Source organism: Hyperolius riggenbachi, chromosome 10 (genome assembly GCF_040937935.1).
Source record: "Hyperolius riggenbachi isolate aHypRig1 chromosome 10, aHypRig1.pri, whole genome shotgun sequence".
Taxonomy (NCBI): domain Eukaryota; kingdom Metazoa; phylum Chordata; class Amphibia; order Anura; family Hyperoliidae; genus Hyperolius; species Hyperolius riggenbachi.
In genome coordinates, this window is record NC_090655.1 from 9332675 (window position 1) to 9354737 (window position 22063).

General features: G+C 45.3%; 1 protein-coding gene across 3 annotated transcripts in view; it reads right to left on the bottom strand.

Annotated features, from left to right (window-relative positions):
• Positions 1-4717: 4717 nt before the first annotated feature.
• Positions 4718-22063, bottom strand: part of HPS1 (HPS1 biogenesis of lysosomal organelles complex 3 subunit 1) — an 82686-nt gene continuing 65340 nt past the window's right edge. For 2 of the 3 annotated variants that reach the window (XM_068255063.1, XM_068255064.1), the window contains exons 17-19: positions 19922-20035; positions 17082-17164; positions 4718-5889 (exon numbers count right to left, since the gene is read on the bottom strand). In XM_068255063.1, coding sequence (XP_068111164.1) covers positions 5727-5889; positions 17082-17164; positions 19922-20035 — 360 coding nt within the window. In that variant the 3' untranslated portion in view covers positions 4718-5726. The other variant, XM_068255065.1, reaches the window with a different exon arrangement.

Genomic DNA, 22063 nt, shown 5'->3' on the forward strand with positions numbered 1-22063 from the left:
ACACCTGACTTCCTATACTGGGAGCACCTATAGCTGGCTATCTATACTGAGGGCACCTACACCTGACTTCCTATACTGGGAGCACCTATAGCTGGCTATCTATACTGAGGGCACCTACACCTGACTTCCTATACTGGGAGCACCTATAGCTGGCTATCTATACTGAGGGCACCTACACCTGACTTCCTATACTGGGAGCACCTATAGCTGGCTATCTATACTGAGGGCACCTACACCTGACTCCCTATACTGGGAGCACCTATAGCTGGCTATCTATACTGAGGGCACCTGTGCCTGGCTACCTATACTGGGGGTACCTACACCTTACTTCCTATACTGGGAGCACCTATAGCTGGCTATCTATACTGAGGGCACCTACACCTGACTTCCTATACTGGGAGCACCTATAGCTGGCTATCTATACTGAGGGCACCTACACCTGACTTCCTATACTGGGAGCACCTATAGCTGGCTATCTATACTGAGGGCACCTACACCTGACTTCCTATACTGGGAGCACCTATAGCTGGCTATCTATACTGAGGGCACCTGTGCCTGGCTACCTATACTGGGGGTACCTACACCTTACTTCCTATACTGGGAGCACCTATAGCTGTCTATCTATACTGAGGGCACCTACACCTGACTTCCTATACTGGGAGCACCTATAGCTGGCTATCTATACTGAGGGCACCTACACCTAACTTCCTATACTGGGAGCACCTATAGCTGGCTATCTATACTGAGGGCACCTACACCTAACTTCCTATACTGGGAGCACCTATACCTGGCTACCTATACTGGGGGCACCTATACTGAGGGCACCTGTGCCTGACTACCTATACTGGGGGTACCTACACCTGACTTCCTTTACTGGGGCACCTATACTTGTCTAACTACCTATACCGAGTCTGAGGGTGTTTTTTTTTGGGGGGGGGGGGGGGGGGGGGGGGTATGGGGGGCGGGGAACTTGCACCACAGCTAATATGCAAATTGTCGGCGCTGTGTGATCATTCCAAATTTGGGGGCTAACGGTCCCACTGCTTGTTTTTATTAATATAAGGTTTTGTTAATTTTATTAATTATTTTATTAATATAAGGTTCTAGGCTCCATTTTTAAGTGTATTTCTATCCATTTCATGGTCAGTATTAGTATTTTTCTATTACACATATGTGATGTGTCACAGAGATCTGCGCGTTTGCAGGGACGGATTTTTACTCTTTACCGCCCAAGACCACTGTCACCAGCTGCCCTCCTTCGGTATAGGTAGCGAGTTGATCCCTCCTCCCTTCCCTCCAGAATAGGTAGCAAGATGACCCCTCCCCCTTTCCCTCCAGTATAGGTAGCCAGATGACCCCTCCTCCCTTCCCTCCAGAATAGGTAGCCAGATGACCCCTCCCCCTCCAGAATAGGTAGCCAGATGACCCCTCCCCCTTTCCCTCCAGTGTAGGTAACCAGATGACACCTCCTCCCTTCCCTCCAGTATAGGTAGCCCGATGACCCCTCCCTCCTGTCCCTCCAGTATAGGTACCCCGATGACCTCCCCCAGTATAGGTAGCCAGATGACCCCTCCCCCCTTCCGTATAGGTAGCCTGATGACCCCCCCCAGTATAGGTAGCCAGATGACCCCTCCCCCCTTTACCTCCAGTATAGGTAGCCAAATGACCCCCTTAATCCCCCCCCCCTTTCAGTATAGGTAGCCAGCTCGCCTTCACACCACAGCAGCCATCTGTGTCACTCATTTCTCAGCTCGTCTCCAGTGCAGAAGCTTCCTCTTCCTTTCCGTCTCCAATGCTGCCCAAGTCCATAGCCGCCGGCCACAATGCAGGCGTGCCCAGAGAGCAACATGGCTGCTGCACAGGCGGCTAGCAGCAGAGTACTGTGGTCGGGCGCTCGCCTGATCTCCCTGCATTGCAGCATTTGCAAGCTTGCAAATGCTGCACCAGTTTATCCTACTGCTTTGGTGCCCTTCCTCCTGTGGTGCCCTAGGCCATGGCCTAGGCAGCCTTGGTCGATGTGTCACAACTTCAAAAAGGTTTGGAACTGCTGGTCTAAAATAATGAACATTTTCACAATATTCTAATGGGTTTAGATTTTGATTTTGGGGTTCTCATGAGCTGTAAGCCATAATCAACATTATAACAAATAAAGGCCTGAAATATCTCGCTTTGCATGTCATGAATCTATTTCATATACTAGTTCCACCTTTTAAATGGAATCTGAAGTGAAAATAAACTTATGATATAATGATTTGTAAGTGTAGTACAGCTAATCATTAGCAGCAGAGATAGGAGTCAGAGAGCTCTGTCTTCTGAAGCATATTATCTCAAGGGTCTGTCACTGTATTTTGTTTTTTTCTGCAGAGGTAAGCTCAAAAGTTCACTAGCCTGCTCTGTGAAATCATTTAGTATGCCGAGTAGTGTGTAAACTGCAAATATTAGAGAATGATGCAATGTTATAAAAAAAAAAACTGAACATAAAAACACAAGAATATTTTCTTTGTTACTTATGTTCTAGTAATTATCCGTACTACACAACCAATTTATTGTATCATAACTTTTTTCACTTTAAGTTGAATTTATGAAATTAATGTTTCGAGTTTCATCTGTACACAGCTAAATCTCACTAAGGGCAGAGACCCACTACAAAATCTCCCGGGGGCGATCGGGATTGGGCTCTGCAGCCACTGATACGATTGCTCCCAAGCTGCTGCAAGCAGCGGATCGCAACGCTGGTAGTGGGGCCATTCCCATAGGAATCTGCTAGAGTTTCACTTTGCCGAACGCCGGCAATCGGCAACAGCTGCTAAAGTGCGCCCAGTGAGTCCCGCCCCTCAAAAAACAGAATCCCTCCCACAAAGGCCGCACTACCAGAAACAAACTTACAAGGATTGCACACCTAATCCCACAATATAAATATATGAAAATACATTGAATACACAATTGTCATCGTACAGGTCTTAGATCATAAATACGGTTATCATTCTCTTCCTAACAATCTAATGCTGGGAATACATGAGTTGTTTTTGCGGCAGATAGATGGTTAGATAGATAATTTCCGACTTGTCTGATCTCCCGTTCGATCGTTTTGCTGCTCGATTCCTGATAGAGGTGAATGGAAAAAGATAAGAAAAACTAGAGGAAGATAAGAGGATCGAGCGGCAAAATTGATCAAGCGGAGAGTCGAGCTGAAAAAACGACCCGTGTAGTCCCAGCATGAAGAAAATCGGATTGGTCGGAGATCGTATTTATGCACAAAGACGCACTATTACGATAGTATATGGAGTTTGACGATAGGATCGTATTTATATGTATTGTTTTATAATGTACGTAAGAATCAATCAATCAATAACGAAACCACCAAGTCTGAATCATTTCAGTTTTATTATTGCTCTATATTGCAGCGAGATATACATTCTGTATGACATGATAAGGCAAACATGAAACAGGTAAGGCACTTGTAGCTCAGACTCTTAATACTGAAAGCACCCTGTGCAATATGCAGTCTCCTGGCAATAGGCTTACTGAATTATCATGTATTAAGTCATTAGCAGCTTCAGTAGTGTTATCTCATTTGAGGTAAGTGCAGTGCTTTTGACCTCAGTCGGCAGAACTCGTTGTGCTGTAAATTATTGGAATGCTTTGATGTCTCTCTGCTAGCAGAACATATAGAAACTGAAAGCAGAATCACTGTTACTGTCTCACACTGCCCTCTAGTGACAAGTGGTCACAAATACACATTACAGCAGTACTAATTAGGAGCAAGAAAATATAACAAGTGAGACCTAAAAAAATGTACTAAAATAAATTGGTCTGGAGCAGTTGCAAGCCTCTAAATAAATTGGCTGCTAAAAGGTTAAAGTGAATATGTGCTGAGAGATTATGAAGTCTAGCTCACAAGCTATGCTAAACAAATCACATACTGTCCCTGAGGTGGGCTCACAATATTGTGGTCTATGGTGGTTGGGGGGGGGGGGGTAGCAATGAAGGTTCCTGCACGGTATGAGTTTTGGAGGGGCAACCAGCGCACCAGCATGTATGAGGCACTTGTAGGTCCGGTCTATAACACCGAAAGCACCCTGTGTAATATGCAGTTTCCTGGCAATAGGCTTACTGAGTTATTATTTATTAAACCATTAGCAGCGTCAATAGAGTTATCTGGTGTGAGATAAGTGCAGTGCTTTTGACCTCAGTAGTCAGAACTCGTCGTGCTGTTCTTGGAATGCTTTGATCTCTCTCAGCTAGCAGAAAATATAGAAACTGAAAGCAGAAGTCCTCTGTTATTGTCTCATACTGCCCCCTACTGACAAGGCACAAATACATTTCTAACAAATAAGAAATACAAAAATATGCTCAAATAAATTGGCCTGGAGCACTTGCAAGCCTGTAAATAAATTGGTTGCTAAGGGGTTAAACAATCAGTGCCAAACGCGTAGGAGCCTTCGAGCTGTGTAAAGACTTTTTACCAGGCTTGCTCAAATTCGAATTCAGGAGATACCCGGATAGTTCTATCCGGATATCTCCCAGTAAAGCTGTGCAGGGGGGGTCAATCTTACAATCTTATCTGTATGACGTCTTCTTCGGTCCATCCCTGGCGCCTCCCACGATGCGGTCCACGCGCCGGTCACGTGACTCCAAACACTTCCTCCTTCCGGGGTTGAAGGAGGAAGTGTTTGGAGTCACATGACCGGCGCATGGACCGCATTGTGGGAGGCGCTGAGGGATGGACCGAAGAAGATGTCATACAGGTAAGAACTATCCGGGTATCTCCCGAATTCGGATTTGAGCAAGCCTGCTTTTTACGCAAAGTGCAAACATAATGTAAAGCTTATTTTCTCCAGAATGATTACAGGAGAAAAAGTATTAGGGGAAAATCCCCGATTCCTTTACTATACGAATCAAGTAGATATCAGTAGGAAGTAGGGTTGAGCTTTCGGATCGGAACAATTCCGAGTTCTGAAGTTCCGCATCAGATTTTGGCCGTTTCGAGTAAAATCACGAAACTCATACAGAGTTTTGTTCCGAAAGTTGGCTTCAATCAGAAACAAGAATTTTCAGCAAACAGCATAACATGACGAAAGTTGGCTTCAGAAACAAGAATTTTCAGCCCACATTGATACAAAATAGCCGCCAGGCATTCCCTGGTCCCCGAAGACCACAATAAAGTGGCAGAATGAGTGGTTTTTCACATGAATGGGGGGTCTAGAGGACAAGGACCTGCCCTGCTCTGGTCCCCTGGACCCCAATCCATGTACAAAACCGCTCGTTCTTCCACCCTAATGTGGCCTCCGGGGACTGGGGATTACCTGGCGGCCATTTTGTTGGTGTCACTGTTTGCTAAAAAATTGTTGTTTCGGAAGACAATTTTTGTGCTGGCAGTAAAATGCCTTCAGGACACGAAAATTCGGAACTCGAAATTTGTAATTTGCCTGCAGAACACGGAATTCTGACAAAATTGGAATTTGGCTGTTTCCGATCAACCCTAGAAGGAAGGGTCAGTGAGATGTTAATGATTGTATGCAAATTGCATGCAGCTCAGACTCGAGTCAATCCAAATTGGCAGGAAATGCACGCGATTGGCGCTGCTCCAAGCTGCATAAAAATGAATGAAATCTGCATGCAAGCATGTCATTGACTATCTCCAGTCATCAGTGCACAGGGGAGCTTATGGCTGCTTAGGACAGAACAATACTGCGGAGTGGTACGGCGATCCGATTGGACGGTCTTCATAGTAGTGGTATACGGGACGGCTCCCACAGCTTCCGGGCCAGGTCCTGGCACTGCTTCACCACAAAGTCTGGCGGGATGATGCCCAGGTGCAGCGTCAGGAGCTCGTAACACTTCACCGGCTCCGCCTGGTGGTTTTTGCTGTAATAGCGAATGAGTTTCCTAAACGGCAACCAAACAAACAAAAGTTAACTTTTAGTAAAAAAAAAATCAAAAACTTACACCAAGCAACACCGAGCATGATAAACTGGTCAACGATAACATAATAGGCGCTACGCCAGGTGAAATCACACAGAACTAAATCCAGAGTCTCGATTATCAAGAAATGATTTTGTTGCTTTTTTTTTTTTTTGTAAAAAAGAGAGATTATTTTGATGGTGGATTTGTGGTGATTGGAAGTGGAGATGTCCACTAAACTGGTGATCGGGAGTGGAGATGTCCACTAAACTGGTGATCGGAAGTGGAGATGTCCACTAAACTGGTGATCGGGAGTGGAGATGTCCACTAAACTGGTGATCGGAAGTGGAGATGTCCACTAAACTGGTGATCGGAAGTGGAGATGTCCACTAAACTGGTGATCGGAAGTGGAGATGTCCACTGCACTGGTGATCGGAAGTGGAGATGTCCACTGCACTGGTGATCGGAAGTGGAGATGTCCACTGCACTGGTGATCGGAAGTGGAGATGTCCACTGCACTGGTGATCGGAAGTGGAGATGTCCACTGCACTGGTGATCGGAAGTGGAGATGTCCACTGCACTGGTGATCGGAAGTGGAGATGTCCACTGCACTGGTGATCGGAAGTGGAGATGTCCACTGAACTGGTGATTGGAAGTGGAGATGTCCACTGCACTGGTGATCGGAAGTGGAGATGTCCACTGCACTGGTGATCGGAAGTGGAGATGTCCACTGCACTGGTGATCGGAAGTGGAGATGTCCAGTGAACTGGTGATCGGAAGTGGAGATGTCCACTGCACTGGTGATCGGAAGTGGAGATGCCCACTAAACTGGTGATCGGAAGTGGAGATGTCCACTGAACTGGTGATCGGAAGTGGAGATGTCCACTGAACTGGTGATCGGAAGTGGAGATGTCCACTGAACTGGTGATCGGAAGTGGAGATGTCCACTAAACTGGTGATCGGAAGTGGAGATGTCCACTGAACTGGTGATCGGAAGTGGAGATGTCCACTGAACTGGTGATCGGAAGTGGAGATGTCCACTGAACTGGTGATCGGAAGTGGAGATGTCCACTAAACTGGTGATCGGAAGTGGAGATGTCCACTAAACTGGTGATCGGAAGTGGAGATGTCCACTGCACTGGTTTTCGGAAGTGGAGATGTCCACTGAATTGGTGATCGGAAGTGGAGATGTCCACTGAACTGGTGATCGGAAGTGGAGATGTCCACTGAACTGGTGATCGGAAGTGAAGATGTCCACTGAACTGGTGATCGGAAGTGGAGATGTCCAGTGAACTGGTGATCGGAAGTGGAGATGTCCAGTGAACTGGTGATCGGAAGTGGAGATGTCCAGTGAACTGGTGATCGGAAGTGGAGATGTCCAGTGAACTGGTGATCGGAAGTGGAGATGTCCACTAAACTGGTGATCGGAAGTGGAGATGTCCACTGAACTGGTGATCGGAAGTGGAGATCTCCACTGAACTGGTGATCGGAAGTGGAGATGTCCACTGCACTGGTGATCGGAAGTGGAGATGTCCACTGCACTGGTGATCGGAAGTGGAGATGTCCGCTGAACTAGTGATCGGAAGTGGAGATGTCCAGTGAACTGGTGATCGGAAGTGGAGATGTCCACTGAACTGGTGATTGGAAGTGGAGATGTCCACTGAACTGGTGATCGGAAGTGGAGATGCCCACTGAACTGGTGATCGGAAGTGGAGATGTCCAGTGAACTGGTGATCGGAAGTGGAGATGTCCAGTGAACTGGTGATCGGAAGTGGAGATGTCCAGTGAACTGGTGATCGGAAGTGGAGATGTCCACTGAACTGGTGATTGGAAGTGGAGATGTCCACTGAACTGGTGATTGGAAGTGGAGATGCCCACTGAACTGGTGATCGGAAGTGGAGATGTCCAGTGAACTAGTGATCGGAAGTGGAGATGTCCAGTGAACTGGTGATCGGAAGTGGAGATGTCCAGTGAACTGGTGATCGGAAGTGGAGATGTCCACTGAACTGGTGATGTCGAGTGAACTAGTTATCGGAAGTGGAGATGTCCAGTGAACTGGTGATCGGAAGTGGAGATGTCCACTGAACTGGTGATTGGAAGTGGAGATGTCCACTGAACTGGTGATCGGAAGTGGAGATGTCCAGTGAACTGGTGATCGGAAGTGGAGATGTCCACTAAACTGGTGATCGGAAGTGGAGATGTTCACTGAACTGGTGATTGGAAGTGGAGATGTCCAGTGAACTGTTAATGACGGTTAATTGATAAATTAATTTCATTGCTGCTGCCTCCCCTTATGTAGTATTATTGGAAATGTGAGAATAAGGGCCTGTACACATTGCTGCGCTTGCGCTGTTTTTAAAATCGCATGCGATTCTTATATCACAAAGCCTGCATGAGAATAGAAAAACCGCATCACACCAGTACTCCAGCGGAGAGGTTGGAGCACAGCTTCTGCTGCACTATACTCTGCATTTACACACTAAGCTGGGGGAGTGCAGGAGGGGGATGTGGACAGACTGGTCACACACGCACAGCACTGGACTCCAGCAGAGAGGTGAGAGCACAGCTTCTGATGCACTATACTCTGCATTTACACACGAAGCTGGGGGAGTGTAGGAAGGGGATGAGGACAGACTGATCACACATGCACAGCACTCCAGCGGAGAGGTGTGAGCACAGCTTCTGCTGCACTATACTCTGCATTTACACACTAAGCTGGGGTAGTGCAGGAAGGGGATGAGGACAGACAGGATGGTCACACACGCACAGCACTGGACTCCAGCGGAGAGGTGAGAGCACAGCTTCTGATGCACTATACTCTGCATTTACACACGAAGCTGGGGGAGTGTAGGAAGGGGATGAGGACAGACTGATCACACATGCACAGCACTCCAGCGGAGAGGTGTGAGCATAGCTTCTGCTGCACTATACTCTGCATTTACACACTAAGCTGGGGTAGTGCAGGAGGGGGATGGGGACAGACAGGATGGTCACACAGGCACAGCACTGAACTCCAGCATAGAGGTGAGAGCACAGCTTTTGCTGCACTATACTCTGCATTTACACACTAAGCTGGGGTAGTACAGGAGGGGATGAAGACAGACGGGATGGTCACACAGGCACAGCACTGGACTCCAGCAGAGGGGTGAGAGCACAGCTTCTGCTGCACTATACTCTGCATTTACACACTAAGCTGGGGTAGTGCAGGAAGGGGATGAGGACAGACAGGATGGTCACACACGCACAGCACTGGACTCCAGCGGAGAGGTGAGAGCACAGCTTCTGATGCACTATACTCTGCATTTACACACGAAGCTGGGGGAGTGTAGGAAGGGGATGAGGACAGACTGATCACACATGCACAGCACTCCAGCGGAGAGGTGTGAGCATAGCTTCTGCTGCACTATACTCTGCATTTACACACTAAGCTGGGGTAGTGCAGGAAGGGGATGAGGACAGACAGGATGGTCACACAGGCGCAGAACAACAGGCTTCAAAAATTATTTATCAGAAAGAAAGAGGCCCTTTCTTTTTGCCAAACAGCCTGCATAAGAGAACTAGAGTGTTTGACAGCTGCAATGAGGCAAATAATACTCTCCTGCCCAGAGTCATTTCAGGAAAGTCAGATAAAAAAAAATAGTAAATAGTACAGAGGATGAAAGAGTTACAGCCTGACGGAAATAGAATCAAATTACTGGCCAATCCAGATGATTTCCTCTTGACTTTGATTGAATCGCGGACTTCAGCGACTCTCATTATCTAAATAATACAGGAGACCAGCTGGTGCGCAATTTTCAAAATGAATCTACAGAAACCTGAGCTACTAAATATAGGCAGTCAACAAACTACGAAAGCCCGAATATTATACTGAGATTTTCAGAGGAAACGGGATTATATTAAAGATCAGAAAAATAAAAATCTGGCAGACAGCTGATCCCGGCGTAATTATGGTGCTTTGCTGACCAAGAAACGTGGGAAGTTTGCCTTTGCCGCTATGTAACGTGATAGCATAGATAGCAACTATACAGACAAGGTCCCTGCCAGTGAGCTTGTTTGTACTACAGAATATTCCCAGCGAGTTTTCGAACGTTTATAGAGCTCCAGCCAGCCACGCCCATGGCCGGATTTCTGGCAAGGCCACATAGGCCATGGCCTAGGGCACCAGGAAAGCAAGGGGCGGGCTGTGGGCAGAAGATGACAGTAGCAGTTAGCCTGCCGAACATTCGTCCTGCTACACAGAGTGTGCACATAGTGGCGGGAGGCTACTAACAGCCGGATCTGGCACTCTCTGAGCTTGCTGTCACTCACCAAATGTGCTGCTTGCCAAAGAGCTTACAATCTAATCCCTACCATCATGTCACTAACTTTCCTCAGAGGAGTTTACAATCTAATCCCTGCCACCATGTCACTAACTGTTCTCAGAGGATTTTACAATCGAATCCCTGCCACCATGTCACTAACTGTCCTCAGTGACATGGAGGCAGGGATTCGATTGTAAAATCCTCTGAGGACAGTTAGTGACATGGTGGCGGGGATTCGAATCCGGCAAACTGGTGGAGTAGATGGTCTCCAGCAATGGAGGAATTGCTAATGGCTGCCACCTCTATAACCCTAGTAATGAAAAGAGAAGGGTGAAAAGCATGCACTGAAATGCTAATAGGCTTGAAGGAGTGTTTATTTATCTTTGTATGTGTCAAAGTGGTGCAACTAAATATTTTGAATTAAGAAAATGTTTGGTTTGGGTCTGCTTTAAAGGGGAACTGAAGAGAGAGGTATATGGAGGCTGTCATGTTTATTTCCTTTTAGACAATACCAGTTGCCTGGCAGCCCTGCTGATCCTCTGCCTCTAATACTATTAGCCATAGCCCCTAAACAAGCATGCAGCAGATCAGGTGTTTAAGTGGTTCAGACTTATAAGTCTGATCTGACAAGACTAGCTGCATGCTTGTTTCTGGTTTTAATCAGATACTACTGCAGAGAAATAGACCAGCAGGGCTGCCAGGCAACTGGTATTGATTAACCAGCCGGGCGGCATCACCGCCGGAGGCTGCCGCTCAGGCCCTGCTGGGCCGATTTTCATCAAATAAAGAGCAGCACACGCAGCCGGCACTTTGCCAGCCGCGTGTGCTGCCTGATCGCCGCCGCTCTGTGGCGATCCGCCGCGAGCAGCGGCGAAAGAGGGTCCCCCCAGCCGCCTGAGCCCAGCGTAGCCGGAACAAAAAGTTCCGGCCAGCGCTAAGGGCTGGATCGGAGGCGGCTGACGTCAGGACGTCGGCTGACGTCCATGACGTCACTCCGCTCGTCGCTATGGCGATGATGTAAGCAAAACAAGGAAGGCCGCTCATTGCGGCCTTCCTTGTTTATTCTGGGCGCCGGAGGCGATCGGAAGAACGCCTCCGGAGCGCCCTCTAGTGGGCTTTCATGCAGCCAACTTTCAGTTGGCTGCATGAAATAGTTTTTTTTTTATTTAAAAAAAACCCTCCCGCAGCCGCCCTGGCGATCTTAATAGAACGCCAGGGTGGTTAAAAGGAAATAAACATGACAGCCTCCATATACCTCTCTCTTCAGTTCCCCTTTAAGTTCTCCTGCAAAATGTCTTGATAAACTTGTGAATTCATTTTTCCTTCGATGATCGCAATCCATCCAGGCCCTGACACAGCAAAGCAGCCCCAAACCATGATGCCCCCACCACCATACTTCACAGTTGGGATTCGGTTTTGTTGTTGGTGTGCTTTGCCGCTTTTTCTCCACACATAGTGTTGTGCGTTTCTTCCCCAGAATATTTTGCCAGTAATGCGGTGGAACATCCCGGTGCTCTTTTTGCAAACCTTAAACATGCAGCAATGGGGTTTTTTGGACAGCAGTGGCTTCCACTGTGGTATCCTCCCATGAACTCCATTCTTGTTTAGTGTTTTACGGATCGTAGGTTCTCTAACAAGGATGTTAGCATATGCCAGAGACTTTTGTAAGGCTGACACTCTAGGATTCTTCTTCATTCTTCTTCACCTCATTGAGCATTCTGCGCTGTGCTCTTGCAGTCATCTTTACAGGACGGCCACTCCTAGGGAGAGTAGCAGCAGTGCTGAACTGTCTCCATTTATAGACAGTTTGTCTCACTGCGAACTGATGACCTGCAAGGCTTTAGGAGATACTTTTTATAACGCTTTCCAGCTTTATGCAAGTCAACAATTCTTAATCGTAGGTTTTCTGAGACCTCTTTTTGCCGAGGCATCATTCACATCAGGCAATGCTTCTTAGGAAAAACAAACCCAAAACCTGGTGTTTTTTATAGGTCAGGGCAGCTGTAACCAACAGCTCCAATCTCATATCATTGATTGGACTCCAGCTGGCTGACACCTGACTCCAATTAGCTCTTGGAGATATCAGTAGTCTAGAGGTTCCATACCTTTTCCACCTGCGCTGTGAATGTTTACATGGTGCGTTCAATAAAAACATGAAGACATTTAATTATTTGTGTAGTATTCGTTTAAGCAGACTGTGATTGTCTATTGTTGTGACTTAGATGAAGATCAGATCACATTTTATGACCAATTTGTGTAGAAATCCATTCAATTCCAAAAGGTTCACATACTTTTCCTTGCTACTGTAATCTTGTCAGATCTGACTATAATGTCACAAACAACTGAACTTCTGCATGCTTGTTCAGGGGCTATGGCTAATAGTATTAGAGGCAGAGGATCAGCAGGACAGCCAGGGAACTGGTATTAAACTGGAAATAAATATGGCAGCCTCCACATCCCTCTCATTACGGTTGTCTTATAAGGTGGCCATATACATTGATTTTCTTATTCTATTCCTTGCAGATTGCATTCATCTGCTGGGAATCGATTCCCCAAAATGCCAGATAGATCGATTTTTGAAAGAATTGATCAGAAAAGATGGAAAACTTAAAACAATCGGGGGCGGGGTAAGAGAATTGGCAAATCGCTGGCCTATAGCTCCGCACTGCATCGAACAGTGCAACTCTGCAGTGCGATTGCTTTTCAATAGATTCCCTGCTTGAATCTACCAAAAATTGATGTGCCGTGTATGGTAGGAATCGATTCCTTTTGAATCTATTCTTTTCGGAAAGGAATCAATCGTTATGGAACATTTCGTGGAAATCTATGGGTGTATGGCCAGCTTAAGTCACTCCTGGCACAATCTGCCAAAGAAATTAAGGATACAATGAGCAGATTTTCTCAACATCACGCACTGAGGGACCGATGAGGGCACTGACAACATCTCATCACTATACCATAATAGCCTCATTTTTAGCTGCATTTTTAGCTAAGCTCCACCCATCATAGAAAACTGCCCAGGTTTTTTTTCCCTGATGCTGTGCAAAGCATGATGGGATTTCCTATGTGGTTATTCATGTTGCCTAGCAACTGGGAGGGGTGATCAGGACACAGGACAGTTGAGACTGTGTCTCATGCTCCCTGTCACCTCCTTTCAACCAAAAGGATGGCTGCCCCCATGACAAAGATGGCAGCCCCCATGAATCACAAACATTTGCCTGTTCTTTTAAAACAGGGTGGGTAAGAAATTATATTACCGATCTATTTTAATAAACATAACTAATGTAACTTAATGACAGTATGTTTGTTTAGGCTGGAGTTCCTCTTTAAGTTTCTGGCTAATAACGCCTTTAACCACTTGCCCTCCCCCGGGACGAGTACCAACTGCAAAATGCCACAACTCTGTGCAGGGACGCAGCTACTACATCCCTCCCGCAGCGCCTTCCCGCTCGCCCAGCCTCCGACTCCACCATTCACAAAACCTGTCGACGCAGTGCTTCCTGTATGCGTACTGATAGAATGCATAACAAGGGGAGCAGCGAGGACATCTTGTGGCCAAAATGTAAAATTACACCTCTTTTTTTTTCTTTTCTTTTTTTCAATGAAGAACATATTTTTACATTTAAAATTAATCCCTGACCCTCCCCATTAGTTACCAAATTAAAAAAAAAAAATAATTGGTTATTTATTTACAAATACATTTAAAAAAAATTAATATTTTATTTACAAATAAAAAAAATACATAAAAAGTTACCTTAGGGACTGAACTTTTTTTTAATATGTATGTAAAGAGGGTATATTACTGTTACTTTATAAATTATGGGTATGTAATTAGGAATGAAAGCAAAACTGAAAAAATGCACCTTTATTTCCAAATAAAATATTGGCGCCATACATTGTACTAAGGAAACATTTTAAACGTTGCAATAACCGGGACAAATGGGCAAAAAAATGTGTGGGTTTTAACAAGCCTAATTGGTGGCAAAAAAAACCAAAACAAGATATAGATTGTTTCGTTGTGATAAGCAGTGATAAAGTTATAGGTGAATGAATGGAAGGAGCGCTGACAGGTGAAAATTGCTGTTTTTTTTAAGGGAAAAAACCCTTCGAGGTGAAGTGGTTAATGATTCTTAATGACAGATAACTGGCTTAAACTGTTAAAGTGCTCGGAGTCCATGTAGCACTTGTTTCTGTCTTCATTATCAGTTTATTTAGCAAGAGCAGATATCTGAGATGAATGGAAGAGTTCTGCAGATGAAAGCTGTGCTCACAGGTCCCCAGGAGAAACGCAATCACAGAATGAACCGGGTGTCAGTCGTGCGCTCTGCACGGAGTCAGCGCTATTCGGAATTTAGCCTATTTTTAACGACGCACTTCAACTCTTAATAATAACCGAAGGAATGTGTGACTGCAGGAATGCGCTGAATAAGAACCGTCACACTCTACAATCTACACGTTCACATCTATAGGCTACAACAGCACAGGAGTGTGGAAACAAGGCCTAAACGTGCGATCCCCACTTTAGTTTAAAGAGAACCAGAGATGAAGCACCCTCTTGTATTTTACCTTATAAATCAGTGGGAACATGACAGTAAACACCTAATCTGCTCTTTGTTTCATTGTTCTCTGTTTAATCTGACTGTTATCACCTCTGATAAGAATCCCCGACTGAGCACTCAGTCTAGCTTTGCTATGGAAAGATTATAGCTGAGTCTGTCTTCTCTGGTGTCTTTTCAAGCCCAAGCCTGCCCCCTTGTGGCTCTGCTATAATGACTCAGCTATAATCATTCCCAGCAAAGCCAGACTGAATGCTCAGTCCGGGATTCTTATCACAGCTGATAACAGACACTTTTAGCAGTGAGGATGAAACAGAGAGCATGGTAGGTGTTTTCTCTAATGTTCTTACTGATATACATGGTAAAATACACAAGGGTGCTTCGTCTCTGGTTCCTTTTAAAAATAAGTATACAGGTAGTCCCCGTTTAACGAACGAGATAGGGACTGTAGGTCCGTTCTTAACTGAATCTGTTCTTAAAGAGGAACTCCAGCCTAAACAAACATACTGTCATTAAGTTACATTAGTTATGTTAATTAAAATAGATAGGTAATATAATCTCTTACCCACCCTGTTTTAAAAGAACAGGCAAATGTTTGATTTCATGAGGGCAGCCATCTGTTTGGTTGAAAGGAGGGGACAGGGAGCATGAGACACAGTTCCAACTGTCCTGTGTCCTGATCACCCCTCCCAGATGCTAGGCAATGTGAATAACAACATAGGAAATCCCATCATGCTTTGCACAGCATCAGGGAAAAAAAGCTCAGGCAGTTTTCTTTGATAGGCGGAGCTTAGCCAAAAATCCAGCTAAAGCTGGCCACTAATGGACCAATTTCTAGCGAAAAATCGTTCGATCGATCCGAAATTCTAGGTCGGCAGTGATCGAATTGCTAGTAAATAATCTCCATTAATGGTTATGATCGATTATGAACGAGTGAAAAAAAAGTCGTCCGACTGAATTTTCGTCGAACGAAATTTTGAATTTTAAAGACGATCGTGATCGATAGATAGCAAAGATTGGTTCGTTGATGGTGTAGTGAACGATTTTTCTTCCGATCAGAATTTCTGATCGCTCGAACGATTTTTCGCTAGAAAATTGGACCATTAGTGGCCACCTTAACAATGATACTTTAGTAAGAAAAACAAAGTTCTAATGCTGTGAAACTGTTAAAGAAACACCAAGCCTTTTCAGTTCTCCTGAGTAGATTTTTAGTCTGGAGGTTCACTTTAAATCGGAACATTGTGCTATCTCTGTCCCCGGTACCTCCTCTGTGCCCCCCTGTGCCTCCAGTGTCCCCCTCTGTGTCACCTCTGCCCTCTGTACCCCCCTGTGCCTCCAGTGTCCCCCTCTGTGTCACCTCCGTCCTCTGTGCCTGCTTATACAAGTTTAAAAGCAAATTTTTCTTTGAATTTTTAAAAATCGATTTTCTCATTTGAAATTTTTTTTTTTTTACTTGTTCCCATGGAAACACAGAATCCATGCCACTCGTATCAGCGGGTCATTCGTAAGTCGGGGACTACCTACTGTATATATCACAGGTACTTAGAATTGCAATGTTACAGTGGAGCTGAACTCTTGTACAGGACAGAAGGAAAACATATATAAATCCACCCTGTATGTATTTAGAGAGTTTAGCCTGTCTAATTCCCCCTCATATGTGACTAATCACATGTGTAATTTGATATCTTAACTGTGTCTGCCTCAGCAGAACAGCTAATTTGTAAACACAAGATGTTAATCCTATGTCCGCTTCCATGAAAGCAGGAAGTAGACATGCTGCAGTTTTATTGCAGGATTTTTATTAGCTGTGACAAAAATGTTTTACTCTAAAAGTTATTATACTGTTGCTTATCTTTTGCAACAGAGGGGCTGTTCTGAGTTCAGGTCCAGTTTAAAATGAAAGAGGCACTGCGTGGACATCTAGTAGTAGAATGTGGTAAATTATTAACAATATTACATTAACTATCTTGGTTTCAGCATCAGAAACACTTCCCATATGTATACTGTATATTGCTGTATATTGGTATGTTACCCCACCCTTGCAGTGATGTTTAGCCTAGGCTATTTAGTTATGCAGTTTCCTGCCCTACAACACTCTGGGAGAGGCAAACGACCAGAAACAGAAAGCAAAATACAGCTAATCGGGCATTTCACAAAACAGCACTAATACACACATTGACTCGCAACTTAGACTGTGTATAGACTTGTCCCCTTATGTGGTTGAGTCTGACACCCCGGAACAAGTGATGGGGAAGAAAATGATCAGTAATTGTGGCCTCTCAGACCGGATGTATCCCGCGTGTAATGCGGTCCTTATTACCTGTAATACTCTCCGGCCAGCATTCCGATAGGAGCAGAGTCATCTCCAAGCACCGGGACATCGATGACATCCAGCTTATCCCCCTGGACAAGAGAAACATGAATGAGAAGATGCCACCTGATACACCAGCAGCGGCACCCACAGACCACACGTACCCTACAAACCACACGCGTACCCTACAAACCACACGCGTACCCTACAAACCACACGCGTACCCTACAAACCACACGTACCCTACAAACCACACGTACCCTACAAACCACACGCGTACCCTAATCTACAGCCACACGGCAGTCACAATACAACAGCCACATAGCTACAATGATCGATTACTGATCTAGTCACATGATCACTGGTCTCCCGCTCTGCATTCCAATTACACCATCTAGGAGGAGGTATTGAGTTTGCAGTCAGCAGGCAGCCTTGCATCTCCCAAAGGCTGGGGCGGGGTTTTCAGGCTGCTGCATAACACCTAGAACAACACTGGCCTCTGAGTGCAGCTGCTGAGCAGAGAATTCCTGCTTGCATAAAAATGTCATGTAAACTGTATACAGCAAGAGATTGCGCCAATCAAATAGTGCTAGAAGTGCATTTAAAGAGGAACTCCAGTGAAAATAATGTAATAAAAAAGTGCTTGATTTTTACAATAATTATGTATAAATGAATTAGTCAGTGTTTGCTCATTGTAAAAGCTTTCCTCTCCCTGATTTACATTCTGACATTTATCACATGGTGACATTCTTACTGCTGGCAGGTGATGTCAGTGGAAGGAGATGCTGCTTGCTTTTTTGGCAGTTGGAAACAGCTGTTATTTCCCACAATGCAACAAGGCTCCCACAGTGTGATGTCAGAACCATGGTCCTGACATCACACTGTGGGAGGAGTTTCACCACAATATCAGCCATACAGCGCCCCCTGATGGTCTGTTTGTGAAAAGGAATAGATTTCTCATGGAAAAGGGGGTATCCGCTACTGATTGGGTTGAAGTTTAATTCTTGGTTGCAGTTTCTCTTTAATTAGCCGAATTCCAGGCGTCATACAATGTACATGAAATATGCATGCAAGCTAGAATTATTACCATCTCACTATCTGAGCTCTGACTCCTGAGGTACCATCCACTGCTCCCCTTTTACTCATTTCCTTTCATGCCTTGGCAATACAACACAGAGCCTGGTCATCCACAAGGCAACTTAGGCAGGTGCCTTAGGGCCTGGAGAGAGTCTAGGGGCCTGGTTTATGCTAACTGCCAACAAATATTACCATAGCATAACTCTTGCTGATAAGTCATCACAGCCTTAAAACACTTTCCTGGCAGGAAATGGCTTCTGAGGAAAGTTAAAAAGGGTCAATATTTTATTTATTTTAGCTCTGGCATACTTCAATGAATGTGTCATTGAGCAGACACAATTAAAAAGTAAAAACTTAAAGAGTAGATTTAAATATAATATAAAACTGTAGGATATCTTTGAAAACTACATTTTTAGGAGTAGGAGGATAGATACAATTGTTTATCTCAGATCATTTTCACCTCGTATTTCCTGTGAACAATCCTTACATTGGTGGTATATTCTCATGTGAACAGGGCATGCGATTTTGACCAGTGTAAACACTGCCTCAAACTAATGGTAAAATTGGGGCCACATATGTTGAAAAGCACGAGTGATTTGAAGCAATGTGAGATTGCATGTAAATGCTTTTCAGTGGTGACGTGTGCGTTTATTCGCAAGTCCACAACGTCGGCTGCAATACGCGTGTGATTAAAAGTCAGCTCAAATGCCTAAAATCGCAACACGTGTACGAATTCCACAGACTGCTAGCAGGTGCCGGCAGTGGGTGGCCCAATGTATGCACAAAAACAAGCACTAATTAAAAAATAAATGTCAGTGTCAAACCGCCAAAGTAGGTGAAGTGAGAAGCACCTTGGCATGTAGAGGTGTGCCTCAATCCCGTCCCAGTGTCTCTTGGGACCACTGTGTCACTGGTGAGCAGTTTGAGAAAGGGCTTGCTAGCCCGAAACAGCGTCTGTTACTGCTGTGCTCAATAAAAGAGCCTTGAACGTATCTTGGTGGTGCCGATCCATTTATCTTCTTGACTACAGTGTCAAACCGCCGGCTTGTGGCCTTTCCCTAACTCTCACTTATATAAGCAGCACCACAGTTCAGTATTAAAGCGCCATTGTCAGCCATAAAAATCAAATTCCATTTTCCATGTAGCCTGCAACCTGACCCTGCATTGCAAACATTCCAATATAATCATAAATGTTTCTGCTGTAATAAATCGTATCTCAGTCAGCCTGGCTCTATTCTGGTACATTGTTGGGAAGAGGGAAGCTTGTTATCTCCCCTCCCACATTCTTGCTCCTCACTGATTGGCTGAGGGCAGGTCAGTGTGACAGGAGACTGAGAAGAGAAATTCTCCTCACCCCTCTGCAGAAGCTGTTGAAATATAATCTATGCTGTGCTCAAATGTGATTACAAAGCAAGTTAGGTATGACAGTGCAATTTCTAGGAGAGAAAAAAGAGTAAGGGAGTAAATGACCTCAGGATTGGCTTCAGTTAGAGAGAGTTAAGTGGAAAATGCCTGGAACAGTTTTCACTTTATTTACTATATAAAATGCACTAAACTCCACTGTATTTATCTACTTATATGTGTTTATTTTTCCCTTGGATAGTATGGCTGCCCCTGCTGCTTTAATAATAACAGTCTCGGGTCGCCTTTATTAGAGACAGAGAAGTGAAAATGAGACTTGTAGCCTTTCTATAGCAGTAAAGAGGAAATGAGACGGCTATAAATACGGATTATTATAGAAAGCTCAGCTACAAAGCCACACAAATACTCACAGCTTCATTCTCAAACCACAGGAAGTAGCAGCAGTAGTAATCTCCGTCACGGAACGTCAGCGTGGTGTATCCTTTCTGCAGGTACCTCCGGGAGAGGCCAATCAGCGACCAGACCTGGGGGGAGATCAGACTATAACATGGGTGTATCCTTTCTGCAGGTACCTCCGGGAGAGGCCAATAAGCGACCAGACCTGGGGGGAGATCAGACTATAACATGGGTGTATCCTTTCTGCAGGTACCGCCGGGAGAGGCCAATCAGCGACCAGACCTGGGGGGAGATCAGACTATAACATGGGCGTATCCTTTCTGCAGGTACCTCCGGGAGAGGCCAATCAGCGATCAGACCTGGGGGGAGATCAGACTATAACATGGGTGTATCCTTTCTGCAGGTACCGCCGGGAGAGGCCAATCAGCGACCAGACCTGGGGGGAGATCAGACTATAACATGGGCCTCCGCTCATCTCTATACAACCAATGGCACATCCTTACAGGATATCTCAGATATAGGTGTATCCTTTCTGCAGGTACCTCCGGGAGAGGCCAATCAGCGACCAGACCTGGGGAGAGATCAGACTATAACATGGGTGTATCCTTTCTGCAGGTACCGCCGGGAGAGGCCAATCAGCGACCAGACCTGGGGGGAGATCAGACTATAACATGGGTGTATCCTTTCTGCAGGTACCTCCGGGAGAGACCAATCAGCGACCAGACCTGGGGGGAGATCAGACTATAACATGGGTGTATCCTTTCTGCAGGTACCTCCGGGAGAGGCCAATCAGCGACCAGACCTGGGGAGAGATCAGACTATAACATGGGTGTATCCTTTCTGCAGGTACCGCCGGGAGAGGCCAATCAGCGACCAGACCTGGGGGGAGATCAGACTATAACATGGGTGTATCCTTTCTGCAGGTACCTCCGGGAGAGGCCAATCAGCGACCAGACCTGGGGGGAGATCAGACTATAACATGGGCGTATCCTTTCTGCAGGTACCGCCGGGAGAGGCCAAATAGCGACCAGACCTGGGGGGAGATCAGACTATAACATGGGTGTATCCATTCTGCAGGTACCGCCGGGAGAGGCCAATCAGCGACCAGACCTGGGGAGAGATCAGACTATAACATGGGTGTATCCTTTCTGCAGGTACCGCCGGGAGAGGCCAATCAGCGACCAGACCTGGGGGGAGATCAGACTATAACATGGGTGTATCCTTTCTGCAGGTACCTCCGGGAGAGGCCAATCAGCGACCAGACCTGGGGGGAGATCAGACTATAACATGGGTGTATCCTTTCTGCAGGTACCTCCGGGAGAGGCCAATCAGCGACCAGACCTGGGGGGAGATCAGACTATAACATGGGCGTCCGCTCATCTCTATACAACCACATCCTTACAGGTGTATTGTCACATAATCATACAAACCTACAGCCGTGATGCGGTTTAAAAGGGGTTTGTAACTTCCAAAAATAAAATTGTCACTGTTATGATGTATAAAATATATGTAAACCTTTTTATTTTTCTAAAATAGGTTCATATATCTTGTATATGTCCCCCATTTTTTTTTCCTTTTAGGTGGTCTGGTTGCCTTTGCCTAACTGAAAGACGTGTGCAGTGCCAGCGGGATTATGGGTTTTATTTTTTTAATTTATTTATAGTAACAAACTTGACATGCAAATAACAGAAAGCTTCCTGTTTTGGATAAGGTAAGGACACTATGACCAGAAGGTAATTGGATATCTCCCCCACCTTGAAGAGTTTACACAGTGATGTAAGCCTGTTGTCTAGGCGAAGTGTGCTGTTGGAGGGGCAGTAAGCTGTGGCAGTAGGGAGGGAAAATTAACACTGAGCTGGGTTTAAAAACAAAAAAAGAGGCCAGAAGCAGTGTACTTTTGGCCTCACAGAGAAACAGTGAAGATGGAAACCAACAGAAAAAGTATTCTTATTATTTTTTTTCCATATCACATCCTAAATCTGACATTGAACACTAAAAACAGTAAAGGTCAGCCCAAAAAGTTATTTCTTATTGGATATTTTTTTTTAAAGTAAATATGGAGTTTCACCCGACTTTAATGGATATTGTGGGGAATAAATCAGAATTGCAGTGCAGACAGTTCTGTAATTTTGGCTCTCTATATATTTTTTTAGGCA